Source organism: Desmodus rotundus, chromosome 2, assembly GCF_022682495.2.
Source record: "Desmodus rotundus isolate HL8 chromosome 2, HLdesRot8A.1, whole genome shotgun sequence".
NCBI classification, from domain to species: domain Eukaryota; kingdom Metazoa; phylum Chordata; class Mammalia; order Chiroptera; family Phyllostomidae; genus Desmodus; species Desmodus rotundus.
In genome coordinates, this window is record NC_071388.1 from 134,201,772 (window position 1) to 134,215,805 (window position 14,034).

Below are 14,034 nucleotides of genomic sequence, written 5' to 3' on the forward strand. Positions count from 1 at the left end.
TGTCAGTTTCCATATTCTATCAACTCTGTTTTTATCCTCACAACATTGCTCAGATCATCAAAAATCACCTGTTGCCATTTTTTGTCAGTTAGCTGTTGCTGCATAATGAGTGAACACAAAACCTCAGTGGCATACAGCAAAAAGCACCTTTCCCATGTATCTGTGGGTCAGACAGTTTAGACTGGACAGCCCTGCTCTGACCTTCAGGTCTGCCTGGTTTGGCCTCATCATTGATGGTTGGCTTCTGTTCTGTGCCGTACATATTTATTCTAGAGCCGAGACTGAAGGGCAGTAGCTAGCCAGGGAAGCTCTTGTCTCAGCCACAGCAGAGAAGTAAGCAGGAAAGCAGAACATCTGTATTATGTCCAAAGGCCTCAATTGGGAACTGACACATTGTCATTTCTACTCACACTACATTGTTCAAAGAAAGACACAGGGCTAAGACTAACATCAAAGGAGTGGGGGAAACAAAATGTTACCCACTCTAGTGAGTTTTACCACAGTCACATGGCAAAGGGTTTCAATGTATAAATGTAATTCAGAGAACATGAGAATTGTAAACACTGATTAAATTTACCATACCTCTGTCTCCTGATTCTGGTCTCCACATCTTTCCTAGGCAATCACAATAGCCTCTAATCTCCTCATATATGACCTGCCACATGATTCGGGCTCCAGGTTGGATTATGAACCTCTTTGTTGCAGGTGATAGAATACCCTGTTAAAAATGACTTATATTATCCCATAGAACAACAAGTCTAGAGAAAGTGTTTTAGGATTGGATCGAAAGTTCAACAGTGTCACTGAAGCTTCAGGATTTTTGTGGCTTTAGGTCTTTTGTATCATGCTATCTTTTGTTCACACCCCTGTTGCCTCACAGAGACAAGGTGGCTCAGGTAGCTCCAACATCACATGATTTCACAGTGATGTTCATAGCAGAAGAAAAAAAAGAAAGTGTGTCTTCATACACCCCTCTCCTTTTATCAAAGAGTCTTCTCTTGTAGCTCCCCAAGTCACTTCCTCTGATGTTTCACTGACCTAAACCATCTAATCGCCCAAAGTTGCAAGAGAAGCAGAAGTCATTGGAGAACACGTCCGGGTTCTGTCTTATGAGTGGACTCTAAACATGAGCAAGAAGTTGGGAGAGAGGAGCATGTGTTTAAGAAATCAATGGTATCTGCCAACTCTCAAATAATTTAACCTACCTCACTTAGTGTTTAAGATCTTTCATAACACAGTGTTTATCACCTTTTAAAGCTTAATACATCAAAATTTCTCTGCACAAGAAAGAGTGAACGTTCCCCTCAGCACAGTACATTCATCCTATTGTTCTTCCCATCACCAATGTGTTTGTTTTCCCCTCCCCCTTCTTCCCCAAGTGCCCTTTGGCCCCTCTCTTGACTCTCCAATTTAAGTCTTCCTAACTCTTAAGGATCCGGCTCCTCTCTGGGAGTCTTCCATGGACACTCAAGGCTGGTCCATTGCCCCGCCACATCCTCCCTTGGCATCTGTGCTTCCCCAGTTAGAGGAGTTTTCATGATGAAGTGTTTCTACCAGTTTGTTTACATCCTGCCCTACTAGACAAGAAACTTTGAGAGCAGAGGTAATGGGTCTCAGTTGTTACATTACCAATACCTGTCTTAGCTCCTGGCACACGGCAGGCACTCAGGGTTTCTTTTGCAAATAATTAAATAAACCAAAGAGTTAATGCCCTAGAATGCTTTCATGTCTTTCTGTATCTACCTAATAAAAGGAAATTTCTCCAAATTTTAATATGCACTTTTTACAGGAATCTAGTTTTTGTCAGTGACTCTTAACCTCACGAATGTCTCCCACTCCTCACCACACACAATCCATATTTTTGTCACAAAAGGACCTGTGCTATAGGACACCTTTCTTAGCATTTATTATCTTTTCTGACACCTCTTATATTGTGTTTTGAGCATTATTTGACTTATATTAGCTCTTCCAAGATTATGAACTTCTTGATTATTTTTTACAATCTAATATACCTACCTCATTGCTATAAAGATAGAAGGTAATAAACATTTGTGAAATTGATTTGAATTATTATTTTCATTAAAGGGTTTTATACTTTATAACAATTCTTTCTGACTGTAAATCTAACCAGGGTAAATTATTCTGTCTGAAGTTCTGGGTTATTTTTTTTAAATACTTTATGTCATTCTTTCTTATAGTGGTAGCTCACTACTTTGAATATCTCTCTGATACTTAACCAAGTATTCAAAGCAAATACCCATGACTATTTTCTACTGTCTACCCTTGTTGAGGTATTTTGAGCTTATCTTCTATTTGTCTCCTGAATGAAAGTGCACATTTCCATATTATAGCGCATTATTATCAGCGCTTTAGCCTTAATTGTCCCCCTCTCTGCTGGATTGTCCCAAACTCAAATCTCCCATTTTTCTAAGAAACGGATGAAAACCATGACGTCCCTGCAGTCCCGTCACACTCCACTATGACGATCCTTTTGTAATAACAAATTATGTAGCTTTCTATTGTGCGGCACTATATATTATCTCCTCAGTTCTGCTACAAGCAACTTTTAAATTCATTGAAAACCTCCACTGACAATTCAGATGATGGCTTGCAGTCAATTGTTCAATAAATGTTTATTGAACTTCTAATATATGCCAACCATTGTTGAGTTCCTGGGGATCCAGTAGTGAGAGAAATAAGTACAGTCTGACTCTCCTGAATTTGAATTCTAAGCAAGGGAAGCAACCAACCAGTAAACACTTCAGTCTAATATGCCAGGTGGAGAGAAGTGCTCTCACAAAAGTAAGGCAGGGAAGTGACATGTAAAGTTTATGTTGGCAGTGGTGGCCATTTTTTTAAGAAAGGTAGGTAGGAAAGGCTACAATCAGAAGGTGATGTCTGATCAGAGGCCTAGAGCAATGGAGTTCCCTGCAGAGGAAGTCCGCGCAAAGTTCAGAGACAGAAGTGTGGACAAGGATCAGCAAAGTGGAGAGAGAAGCTTCAGGCAAGTGACGGGGAGACGGAAGAAAGAAAGCAAATGAAATCAATTAATTGGTGGAAGGTCTGCTCTTGTGCTGCCTTGGAAGTGGTGATAGAAAATTGGATTTCATTCCGAGCAAGATGGGAAGCCTTCGAAACTGCTAAATATCTGTTTCATTATCAGGAATAAACATTTATGCTCTTTATACAAGTTTTGGAAATGGATTTGTGGTCTTCGTTGCACAACAATATCATATACTTACTGCCACTGAACTATACATGTGAAAACGGTGACATGGTAAATTCCATGTTGTGTATACTTCACCACAAATTTAAACCTCTGGGGGTGGAACTGGTGGGCCAGATTCTTTGCAAAGCACTGATGACCACAACAACACAGAGATGACACAGGCACTCGGAATCTACTTTGAGAAAATACATATCACTCATTACAAATATAAATACGTAATGCAAGGTAGCATAAATCATGTTCTAAATGAGAGGGCTAGGAGAAGATTTCACCTAGAATGTTCTCAGAAACATTAGTCTAGAGTGATGCCCTTTGAAATAAAAGGATCTTATTCAAGTAAGTGTGAGAAACGATGCGTCCTCTAGCCCCTCGTGGAGATTCCCAGGGCACACAGGCACATCACAAGCTGTAAAATAAACATGCATAAAAGAAACCTGTTTAGTTTTGTTAAACCCAATGTTGCCAAACCATTTTGATCACAGTACTTTTCCCCACATCACCTATTAATATCCTGAGGAACTAATTTTCAGAAAAACCGATGCTACTGGAGGCACAAAGCGGAGAGGGGAAGGACTGAGTTTGTGGAGAGAAACTGCTCTCTGAGTCGAGCCCTACAGGAAACGGGATGCTTAGATTAGAGAAGAGGAAGGGCATCTGAGGCAGGAGAAAAGCTAAGAGACTCACTTCAAAGTTAAGTCTCCTGGATGTTGCCGTGTCAATCATCATCGAGCCACAGAGTGACTCTTCTAAACATACGGACAAAAATGGTAATTTTGGTGATCATTGAACATTTTTTTAAAACACTCAAGATATATATTCATTAAGATTATTTTGTAGAAGTTTACCTAATTCCTTGTCCTTATTTTGTAGACAGCAAAGTTCAGCCCAGAGAGACGGTAATGTACTCAGTCAGCCCTGCTTAATCGATGGCAGAATGTTAGTTTTCTTTCTCGCAGGCTGGGGTCCTGTTCCACGAAGGAAATAGTTACGGTCTTTGTATGTGTGCAGTAGACACGTTGGAATTAAAGCAAAAAATTGATTCCTATGCAAGATGCAGGTTTCATCACACAGTGGATATGGAAACAAAATCAAATTAAAGAACAACGCAAGCTTGGATTTTAATGAAGCTCATCTTTGTTTCTTTTGCAGATCAAATTTTTGGCTCTCATCTGCACACAGTGTGTGAACGTGAAAATTCCACAGTTCCGCGGTTCGTAAAGCAATGCATTGAAGCTGTCGAAAAAAGAGGTGGGTAACTGAACACGCAGCAGTTTCTCCCCTCACGCTGCCCTCCACTCCGCCAGTGCTCAGTGCGCAGCACCACTTGATTTGTCTGGGAAGCCATGCAATTAAAACCTGACTTTTGTTAATCGGTTAAGAGGATCAAGTTTCTTATTAACTTCAGTTTGTTTTTACAATAGGGACATCAGTAATTCCCACTAATGTTCTTTTTTTTTATATTTTGTCTGTCTGACATGTTGTTGATTCAATTGCAAACTTCTTGTTTTCAAGCCAGTGATAAAACATTCATAAAATATCAGCACTCAGAGTGTGAGAACCCTCCTAACATTCATGCTGGTGGATGTGCCAGAACAATTTTTGGTAAGCCCCCAGCATTACCCAAGTGAAGCAAATAGCATTTCTACTTGCAAACAGTAATATTCCATCTTCCACGGGTTTCTGTTCCATCAGAATACGGCTAGCTGGTTTTCCTGGAACAATTAACAGTTGCACCTCCGATGTTAAGATGAACTTTGATCCTTCTATTTCACCATTCAGTTTTTCATCTGAAATTATCTCATCTTACTGAGGGGAACAAAACAAAACCCAATTGACTCATCATTTCTATGCTAGTCCGTCTGAGAGGTGTTTTTCCTTCAGATTATGACTTCATTCATTCAAGGTCATTTTCCCTGGAAGATACATACCGTAGATGAAGAATCTTAAAAAAATGTATTATATAAAAATATGAAGCTTCATCACCATCTGTTACAAGTTTACAACATATTCCCAGGATCTAGGGGGATATATATCATGTAAAAGACAGAGGTGTTTTCAGAAAAAGAATTGGTGAATCTATTCCCATTTTCAGCTCCCAATCTCTTAAAACAATAGAAGCAAGGAGAAAAAATCTTTACCAAGTTATCTGCTAGGGCAAAGCTATTTTAATTCTCTCAGTGTTACCTGGCTTTATTATAGAAGCATAATAAAAATGGTCTGCAATTTCCAACTCCTGGAAATTCATACTTTAATTATACTGTAAGGATAGCCTTGGGACCCTATTATTCCCATATCAGTAGGGAATGGAGAATAACAAGAAGGGGATGAGTGGGCAGGGAAAGTGGATAAAGGGAGTGGCTTTGGGGGAACACATATCAACTCATCAGAGACAAGAGCAGAGAGTTCAGAGCGAGCGTAGAAAACAGTAAAAGCAGAATGCACACAAGGAGAGATGTCTGTGAGGAATGGAGTCAATTCGAGTTGAGAGAGAAATGTCTTTTTATTGCATGTTGCAATCTCATTTAATTTTATAAGTACATATTTGAGGAATAAATAGTATTTAATACGTACTTAAAGCCAAAATGGATCACCGAAAATGTTATCATGTTATTATTGTCAATAGCTGAATTATCATTTTTAAGAAATCTTCATTCACTTATAAATAGTATGGACGGTGTGAGCTCGGTTATAATAGAGCAAAAAATCCAAATAGGACTTTGGGGGAAGCTGTACATAATGAGATGTGTGCACATATGAAAAAAGACTCTGTACCTCTCTATGCATGTACATACCCCAGGCAAGATGAAAATTCTGCTACATGAAGCCTTCTGGTATGCAGATAGCATAATACCGTACAGGAGAAAATGTCTCTAAATAGAAACTGCATCCTTTGTTCGTGGCATTTTGTGGGAGTTTTTAATAAAATAAGACAATGTTTTTGCTGACAGGAGCAACAATATCTGGCATTATATTTCATTGTCCTGGTGTTTACTCTTAAAATGAATTTGTAGATACAGTACTAAACAAGCACTAATCATACATGATTATTAAAATAATTTCTGAGCATTTTATTGAAACTCAAAGAGCACCATTCCACAAAGAAACTGATCATTCAAAGCACTTTGGCAGCGTCAGCTTAAAGGAACTCTTTGGAAATGTTCGATAAAAACTCAGAAGCACAAGATAAACCTCTCACATTATTGCAAGATTTACAAGTGTGTACTTTTGATTATATTTTCCTATGATCATTTTGTTGGATTAATATTCTTACATTTATACGCCAATTCTATTTACTCAAAGTGCTGTTTTTACTAAATTCTGGCATAAAGCACCTTAGGACAGAAATAATTTATGTGAATCTAAGTCCAATGTTTATGCAGGCTTCTGATGACATTTTATGCTGGGGTTGGTATTAGGAAGTAGCACAGAGAGGTGCCAAGTCTCTCGGCACGGCTGGGACTCTGCATATCTGGAGCCCTCTTTCTAATGGCCAGATCCTCTTGCAGCCAACATACTCAACTGCAGAGTCACGGGAAATGTTTATGGACCAGTTATGGGAAAGGCACATTTAATGAAAACTGTGTGTTTACTCTCACAGTCTTAGGGAAATGGCCTCAATATTCACTACAGCAGTGCATCGGCTGTTATAAAAAAAACAAAAAACTTGTTTCCTTTCTCTCTTTTTTCCTTAAGATTATTTCCTTGCCTTAAAAAAATCTATAAACTGGAGCTGTGGTTTTTTGTAGTGCTCTTTCCATGCTTTATTTCAAAAGAAACAATGTCCAGAAAGCAGATCTCACCATTTATTCATTAATTCATCCATTCATCCGTCCATCCAGCCTTTCACTAATTCTTTCATTCAGTTAGTTACTTGCGCGTGGCAGAAGCAAACTGCTCATGCTTCTGTCGTCTCCGCAGGGAAACTCTGCCCTGTGCTTGGCACAAGACGCATTCCTGGTAAGGTGCTATTAGTTACATTTTAAACTTTGCATCTCTTGGACATGCCTATAAGAAAATCTTTTAGTGAGCCAAATGTAAACCAATTTAGCGAATAACTCGTTTAGTATGTTTCCTTATCTTGATTTTGTTTTCTTCATTCCTCTGACTCACCAGAGCATTTTCTTCTTACCAACTATTATAACTGGATTAGAATCACTTTTGTGGTTTCTGACACTGCCTGCTCAGCCCAGAAAATACACGCAAAACTTGGAGGGCAAACCGTCAAGGAGCGTGTTAGTCTTCAAAGCTCCTCCAAGTGGCTCATTCTCTCTTGTCTTGCCTTTCTAGTTTCAGACCATGTATATGAGATATCGTAAGTGGCCAATGAAAAATTCAATGTATGTTCCTTCTTCCAAAGAATTTTCTGTGAAAACATCAAATTATTTTTCAGCTAATACTCAATACATGTGGTAAACTGACCAAAAGCAAGAGACCATCTGACCCGCCCTTTTTTTGAGGTCTGGGGGAACAAGCATGCAGTGGGAGGCATTGTGACATACAGATGGCGTGTAATCTAAACACTGAGATGTCCATTCTTCACTGTTTCATAAATACTGTGTGTAGTTTAGGATGGCTTCAAAAGGGTACAGAGATAGCTTACTTAAAAACTGGGTCTTTTGTCTCTCTTAGAGACAAGAGACTAGGATATGTAAAGAAAACGAAGTAGATAGTCTAAACTGGTGTAATTAGTATTAGGGCCTTAATCCACAGTTCTTTTTATCAAACCATGTAACTGACTGATGACTCTGAGAGATTCCATCATTTGGAAAAAGCCATCCATACATAATACGTGACACATTGTAAGCACTCAACAAAGATTGGTTGAATGAAGTAACAGGCACGAAGTGTCTGTTGCGTTACTGCAAGTAGCTATTTAGTATCTTCTATGTGCCATTCTCTATACCAGTGACTTTTAACCTTTCATCTCATGGCATACATACACTAATTACAAAAAGTCTGTGGCACATTAAAAACTATTATTTTTTGCCAATCTGACAAAAAATAGGTATAATTTTGACTCATTCACACCAAATGACTATTGTTCTGTTGGCTGTTTTCTTTTCTTTTTTTTTTAATTTGACAACCTAAGGGAAAAGAGGTTAGTGCCCCTGACAAAATAGTTAGGTACTGCATGTTTTAAAAATTCTTGTGGCACACCGACTGAAAATCACTGCTCTACACTACCAGCTGGGAATATGAAGAAAATGCACGGTAAACGAAAGGACACACACACAAAGCACAAACTCTGATAACTGCTATGAAAGACAAGAACAGATACAAGAAGAAGGAATAACCACTACAATTATATATTTTTATTTTAGGAGAAGTTTGCTTTCAAATGACTTAACTGATGTGAGGGAAGTGGGGAGAGATGTTGTTCAAAGGGCATAAAGTTGTGGTTATGTGGGGTGGACAGGCCTAGAGACCTAATGTACAGACATGAGGACCACAGTTAGTACTGTGTTGAATGGTGGAAATTTGCCAAGGGAGTAAATTTCAGATTTTCTCATCACACACACACACACACACACACACACACACACACACGAATAGTAGCTGGGTGAAGAAATGATATGTTAACTACCTTGACTATAGTAATCATATCAAATCATCATGTTATTCACCATATATATATGTATAATTTTTATTTTAAAAATAAGTGACATAAGAAAGGCTAAGTAATAAACATATACTTGTCTGGCTTTTTGCCTCCTGTTAAGACCAGGAGAAGATTAGTTTGGCCTTATTTCCCAGGTTATTTTTTCTTGACACATTGTGGCAATGTGATGTAAGGAGTCACTGGGTGTGAGACACCCAAAAAGACATTCCTAAAGCGGTAAGCCAATCTTTTTTCTGCCCAACCCCACCAGACATTACAGAAAACTTCTTTTATAAAATAACGGAGTTGACTAAATAAGTGAGCATATTTCCACCTTAAATGTATTTTTATGCATCCAATATATTTTTTCAGCAAAAGAATAAGACTATTTTTTTAATTATTTTATGTTATTTGGATTGGCATTCATCCTTTTAAATATGAGTTAACAACTCATTCTTCCTTCACGATTTTCAGTTCTAGTTAATTTGCCCTCAAACTATTGAACGACATTAAAATGATACCTAGAGATCCGTTGTATCACAATGTGAATGTACTTAACGCTTCTGCACTGTGCACTTAAACGTGGTTAAGATGGTATATTTTATGTTATTTCTTAAATCACAATAAAAATAAATGATACTAACTTTTTAAAGTTGGGTGATTCTAGCCATAAGCTACTCTGCAGAATGCCTCCGCAGATGCTAATCAACAAGTTTGTCTTCTTATTTGTTTTTCTGGAACACAAAATGCTATGACAAGAACGATACACAAACTTACATATTTGACTTGGTGCCTAAAAGCCACCCTGGGATCCATAACCTTGCTTAAAGATTTAAGAAAGACCTTTAGTCTACTTCTGAGAAGGTCCTTAGCCTCGAAAACTTTATCTCTCAACTTGACTTCTTAGCAGCTGTTATATTTTTTTGCTGTCGTTTGTTTGACAGGATCCAGTTATAGGTTCCGATGTCTGTTTAAAGAAACAAGGAGGCTGTTGGCTTTAAAATTCCCTCATTGCTTGTGTGATCAGCATTTTCCCAGGCTTTTCTACATAGTTTGCCAAGCAAAGGGACTGACCTTTTGTAGCAAACACTTTTTCATTTCAAAATGCTCACTTTGATTTTTGTCCCATTTTATGCTCATTCCAAACTGTTTACAACCCACTAAAAATGACTGTGAATTATATGTTTGTGTAATGGATTCCTTTTGTGGTCAGAGTGGAATGTTTACTTTGAACAATTAGTTATCTTTGGGTAGATTATAGCATCTTGGAAAAAGAATGGCTAAAATTATTATTATACCTTAACTGTTTCTTTTTGGTAATTCCTCTGCTGTTACATGGAGTTTGAGAGAATGTCACATTAACCAGCCCATGACATTAGAAACGTATTTAATGTATTAAATGTATTAAACGTATTAAATGTATTAAAATGTATTTCTCTATGTTAACATTAATTTGGAAATATTTGTTAATATTGTAAGAAGCCATGGTCATACATCTATGCTAATCTGATTCATAAAAATTCAGAATATGGAATCTACATAATTATATAAATATTTACTATATATGTTGCATTTTTATACTAGGTAATAAATGTGCATGTATATATTATTACATCTATAAGAGGCGTGACTGTAGTGTAGCTATTATGCCAAGAGATTCTAAGAAGTATACTTGTTAATGTAATTTTCCTCATACGCAATTCAATGCACCAATCTGCCTCTTGAGATCCTACCAAGTGTTCACTTGCAGAAATAAAACTTTACACAGCCTTTTCCCATTGCCTGAGAACCCAGGCCCCTAAAGTACAGATCGTATTGCCTTCACTAGACAAGCTCTGCTCTCAGTTCTGCTAATTTTGTACTGTTCATTCTTTCCCACTTTGGGATAATCTATTATAGTTGGATCCAGGCACGCACTAAAGGCTGATACTTCCATGAAGAATGTGCAATTTGTACTGTTTAGTTTGTGACGAGATTCTTGAAAACTTTTATGATTCTATCTTGTTCCAGAGAGACTTCTGCTTGCTAGTTTTATAAGCAGTGAGTGGGGGGAAAAAGTAACAAAAACAAAACAAACTGATAAAAATTACATGCTCAAAAAAAAAATCAAGAGTTCAAGATAAGCACTTTTTCTTTTTCCCCAGAGAATATCTGTGGACTGAACAAAAATGTTTCTGAGGGCACTGACCTATGTGTTGCTTTTATTTTTTTTAAGTACTTGCTTTTCATGCCTAAAGTTAGGCACCCACATGCATTTACAATAGAGATGATCCTCAGAGAGTCTCTATGAAAGTTTGCAGTGAATTTTCCTTAGTTTTTATTCTGGGTTACAATTGAGGCTGGCTTGATGTTTTGGTGTTTTGTGCTTGGCTTTGCTTGGCTTTGTTTTAATGCGACCCAATGGCAACCACCTCCCTAACAGCGATAGTGCTGTGCTGGGTCCAAGCTGGCACCAGCTCTTTGGGGTAGTCAGGCTGGGGCCTCTGTGTCTGTAAGAAAGCCACATTCAGGGCTAGAGGGGAAGACAAAATCAAAAAAGAGTAAACAGGAAACAGCCAGCAAGAGTACAAAAGAGAAACTGGAAGAAGACAACCAAAAGAAATCAGACGTGACAAGGTGGACAGAGAGTGGGGGAAAAAGCTCTGTTTTGCAATTAAGAAAACCAATGTAGATAAAAGGGCGCACTTGTGAGCTCTGTAATGAAGAGAAGACAGACTATTGAACCAGTTACCATCTAGGCCAGAGGTGCCTGGTACCTACTCCTCTGTTCCAGAGAAATTTATTCTTGTTCAAGAAAATGCTTGTTAGTTAAATCTTGCCATGAATGGCTAGCTTACATTGAATGTTCACAAATTCCCTGTAGCGACATTGTTAGTAACTAATTCACTGTACTTATCGGTGACATTTAATGCAGTTTATCTACATCTAGCAATACACAACAGTGTCATTATCAAAAAGAGAGCTTAAACATCACCGAAGTTAACGTAGGACTAGAGTGCCGTTCACCGGCCGGAAAGGCTATCTAATGCATACAGCATGTGGCTCTGCTCAGAGCAGTCGGCGGTTTCCCACACTTTCGAGGCCAGAATGCGTAAGAATAAATAATGTCTCTCCCCAGATAAAACCTGAGTCAGATTTCCAGCCTCCACCCCCATTCCCACCTCCATTCCAAAGTTTAGGTTCTTCACATATTTTTCCCTTGGAGTCAGTTGGAAGGAAACAGTGCCAAAATTAATACCCTAGGCCAGCGATTTTCAACCTTTTTCATGACATGGCACACATAAACTAATTACTAAAATTCTGTGGTACAACAAAAATATGTTTTGCCCATCTAACAAAAAAGTTGGTATAATTTTGTGACATTCACACTGGATGGCTATTATTGTGTTGGCTGTTTTCATTTTTTTATTTGACATCCTAAGGGAAAAGAGGTCAGTGTCCCTGACTATGAAATGTTAAAGGGACTTATTTAAGAAAAGAAGACCAAAATATGAACAATAAAATGACAACAAACTCATAACTATCAACAATCAAACCTAAAAAAAAAAAAAACCCAAAAATCCTAAGCAAACAACTAGAACAGGAACAGAATCACAGAAATGGAGATCACATGGAGAGTTATGAGTAGGAGGGAGTGAGTGAGAATGGGGGGAAAGGTACAGGGAATAAGAAGCATAAGTGGTAGGTACAAAATAGACAGGGGGAGATTAAGAATAGTATGGGAAATGGACAAGCCAAAGAACTTATATGTAAGACCCATGGATATGAATTAAGGTGGGGGAGGGGAATGCTGCTGGGAGGCGGGTACAAGGCGGAGGGGAATAAAGGGGAGGAAAGAAATGGGACAACTGTAGTAGCATAATCAATAAAATATATTAAAAAATAGTCCGGTATTGAATGTCTTAAAAATACTCCAGGCACGCCAGTTAAAAATCACTACCCTAGGCTATTAATGCTCCTTTTATTTTGAAAGGAGAATTTAAATGATGCAACACCTCACACGTCTGGTTGCAACGCTCTACAATATCCTATCATGGTGTCCTGTACATTATAGGAGATCTGCGGCTGGGAGTTTTCTCGTTATAAGCCCCCATATTCCGAAGTTAATAGTTCAACCATAAAAAAAAAAATCTTGGCTGAAAGTTAGCAAGATTATTTAGCTTGGAAGCAAATGTTTACAAAATTTTTTAAAACACATGCATTTGGAAAGATTTCAGGCTTTCAGTAAATGGGAGCTAATAATAATAATAAAATAGTAATAATGCAGAGGTTTTCAGATATTTGGTACCCTGGGATTCCAAAATGGACTTGTAATTTTTAAATATAATTTTTTTTAATTCTTAGTGCATAATGTGAACCAATTGATTTTTTAAAAATAAATTACCAAAATTTCACAAGCATGTCACTCCATTTTGTAAAATAATCTGTTGTTTATTGATTGAACAAGTATCAATACATTATATTTTCATAAGCATTTCCCTGGAGCTTGAAACTTTATGAAAATTAAGAAGTATTAAATTAATTCAGGAAGCTATGAATGAGACCAAAACGTTATACTCTTTTGTGGGTTTCCTAATTAATAAGTTTCCCTTTTAAAATGTCTAGAAAAAAATTGTCCTTTCCAAGGATTTTTTACACTTTCAAATGAAGTGTGTCCAACTTAAACATTAATCATTAATCTACATATACAGTGAAAAAGACATGCAGACTCTAGGAGAAATAGTTGCATTGGTCTATGTAATTGAACATGGCATATTTTCCTCCGTAGGATATTTTAGAGTAATTTACTCATTTCCTTAAAAAATTCATCTTGGAGAGTCTTCTAAATTCTGTGGGAGTTTATCTTATATTCTAACAGACTGTGGAGTTAGAAATTTGGGGAGGGGGGTCAAAATTGTCTTTCTTGCTAGTTTTATTCCTTTTTGCTGAATTTTGTACTTTGCAAGCCTCTTCCTATTTTCAGTTCAGGAAAAAACAAACAAACAAAAAATCAAGGGCAGGACACTTTGAGAAGAAAAATTAACTGTGCAAGACCAAAATAGCTCTGAAATGATACCACTGGAAGAGTTCTTGAGATTATAGTAGACTATAGATTCAAAATGGAAAAGCATATTCCTTTTAAGGAAATACGAATGTCCTAAGATTTAGGGTAAAAGCACAACTTATAGAAAAAAGTGTTTAAAATATTACCTTTAATATATTATGT

The 14,034-nt window shown here is 37.4% G+C and overlaps 1 protein-coding gene across 1 annotated transcript in view; it reads left to right on the forward strand.

The window, feature by feature from the left end:
• The window catches only part of ARHGAP15 (Rho GTPase activating protein 15), a 619,281-nt gene that overhangs the window by 383,468 nt on the left and 221,779 nt on the right, over positions 1–14,034 (forward strand). The window contains exon 10 of the mRNA XM_024569724.3: positions 4,379–4,477. Within this exon, the coding sequence (XP_024425492.2) occupies positions 4,379–4,477 (99 nt within the window). The remainder of the gene's footprint in view (positions 1–4,378; positions 4,478–14,034) is intronic.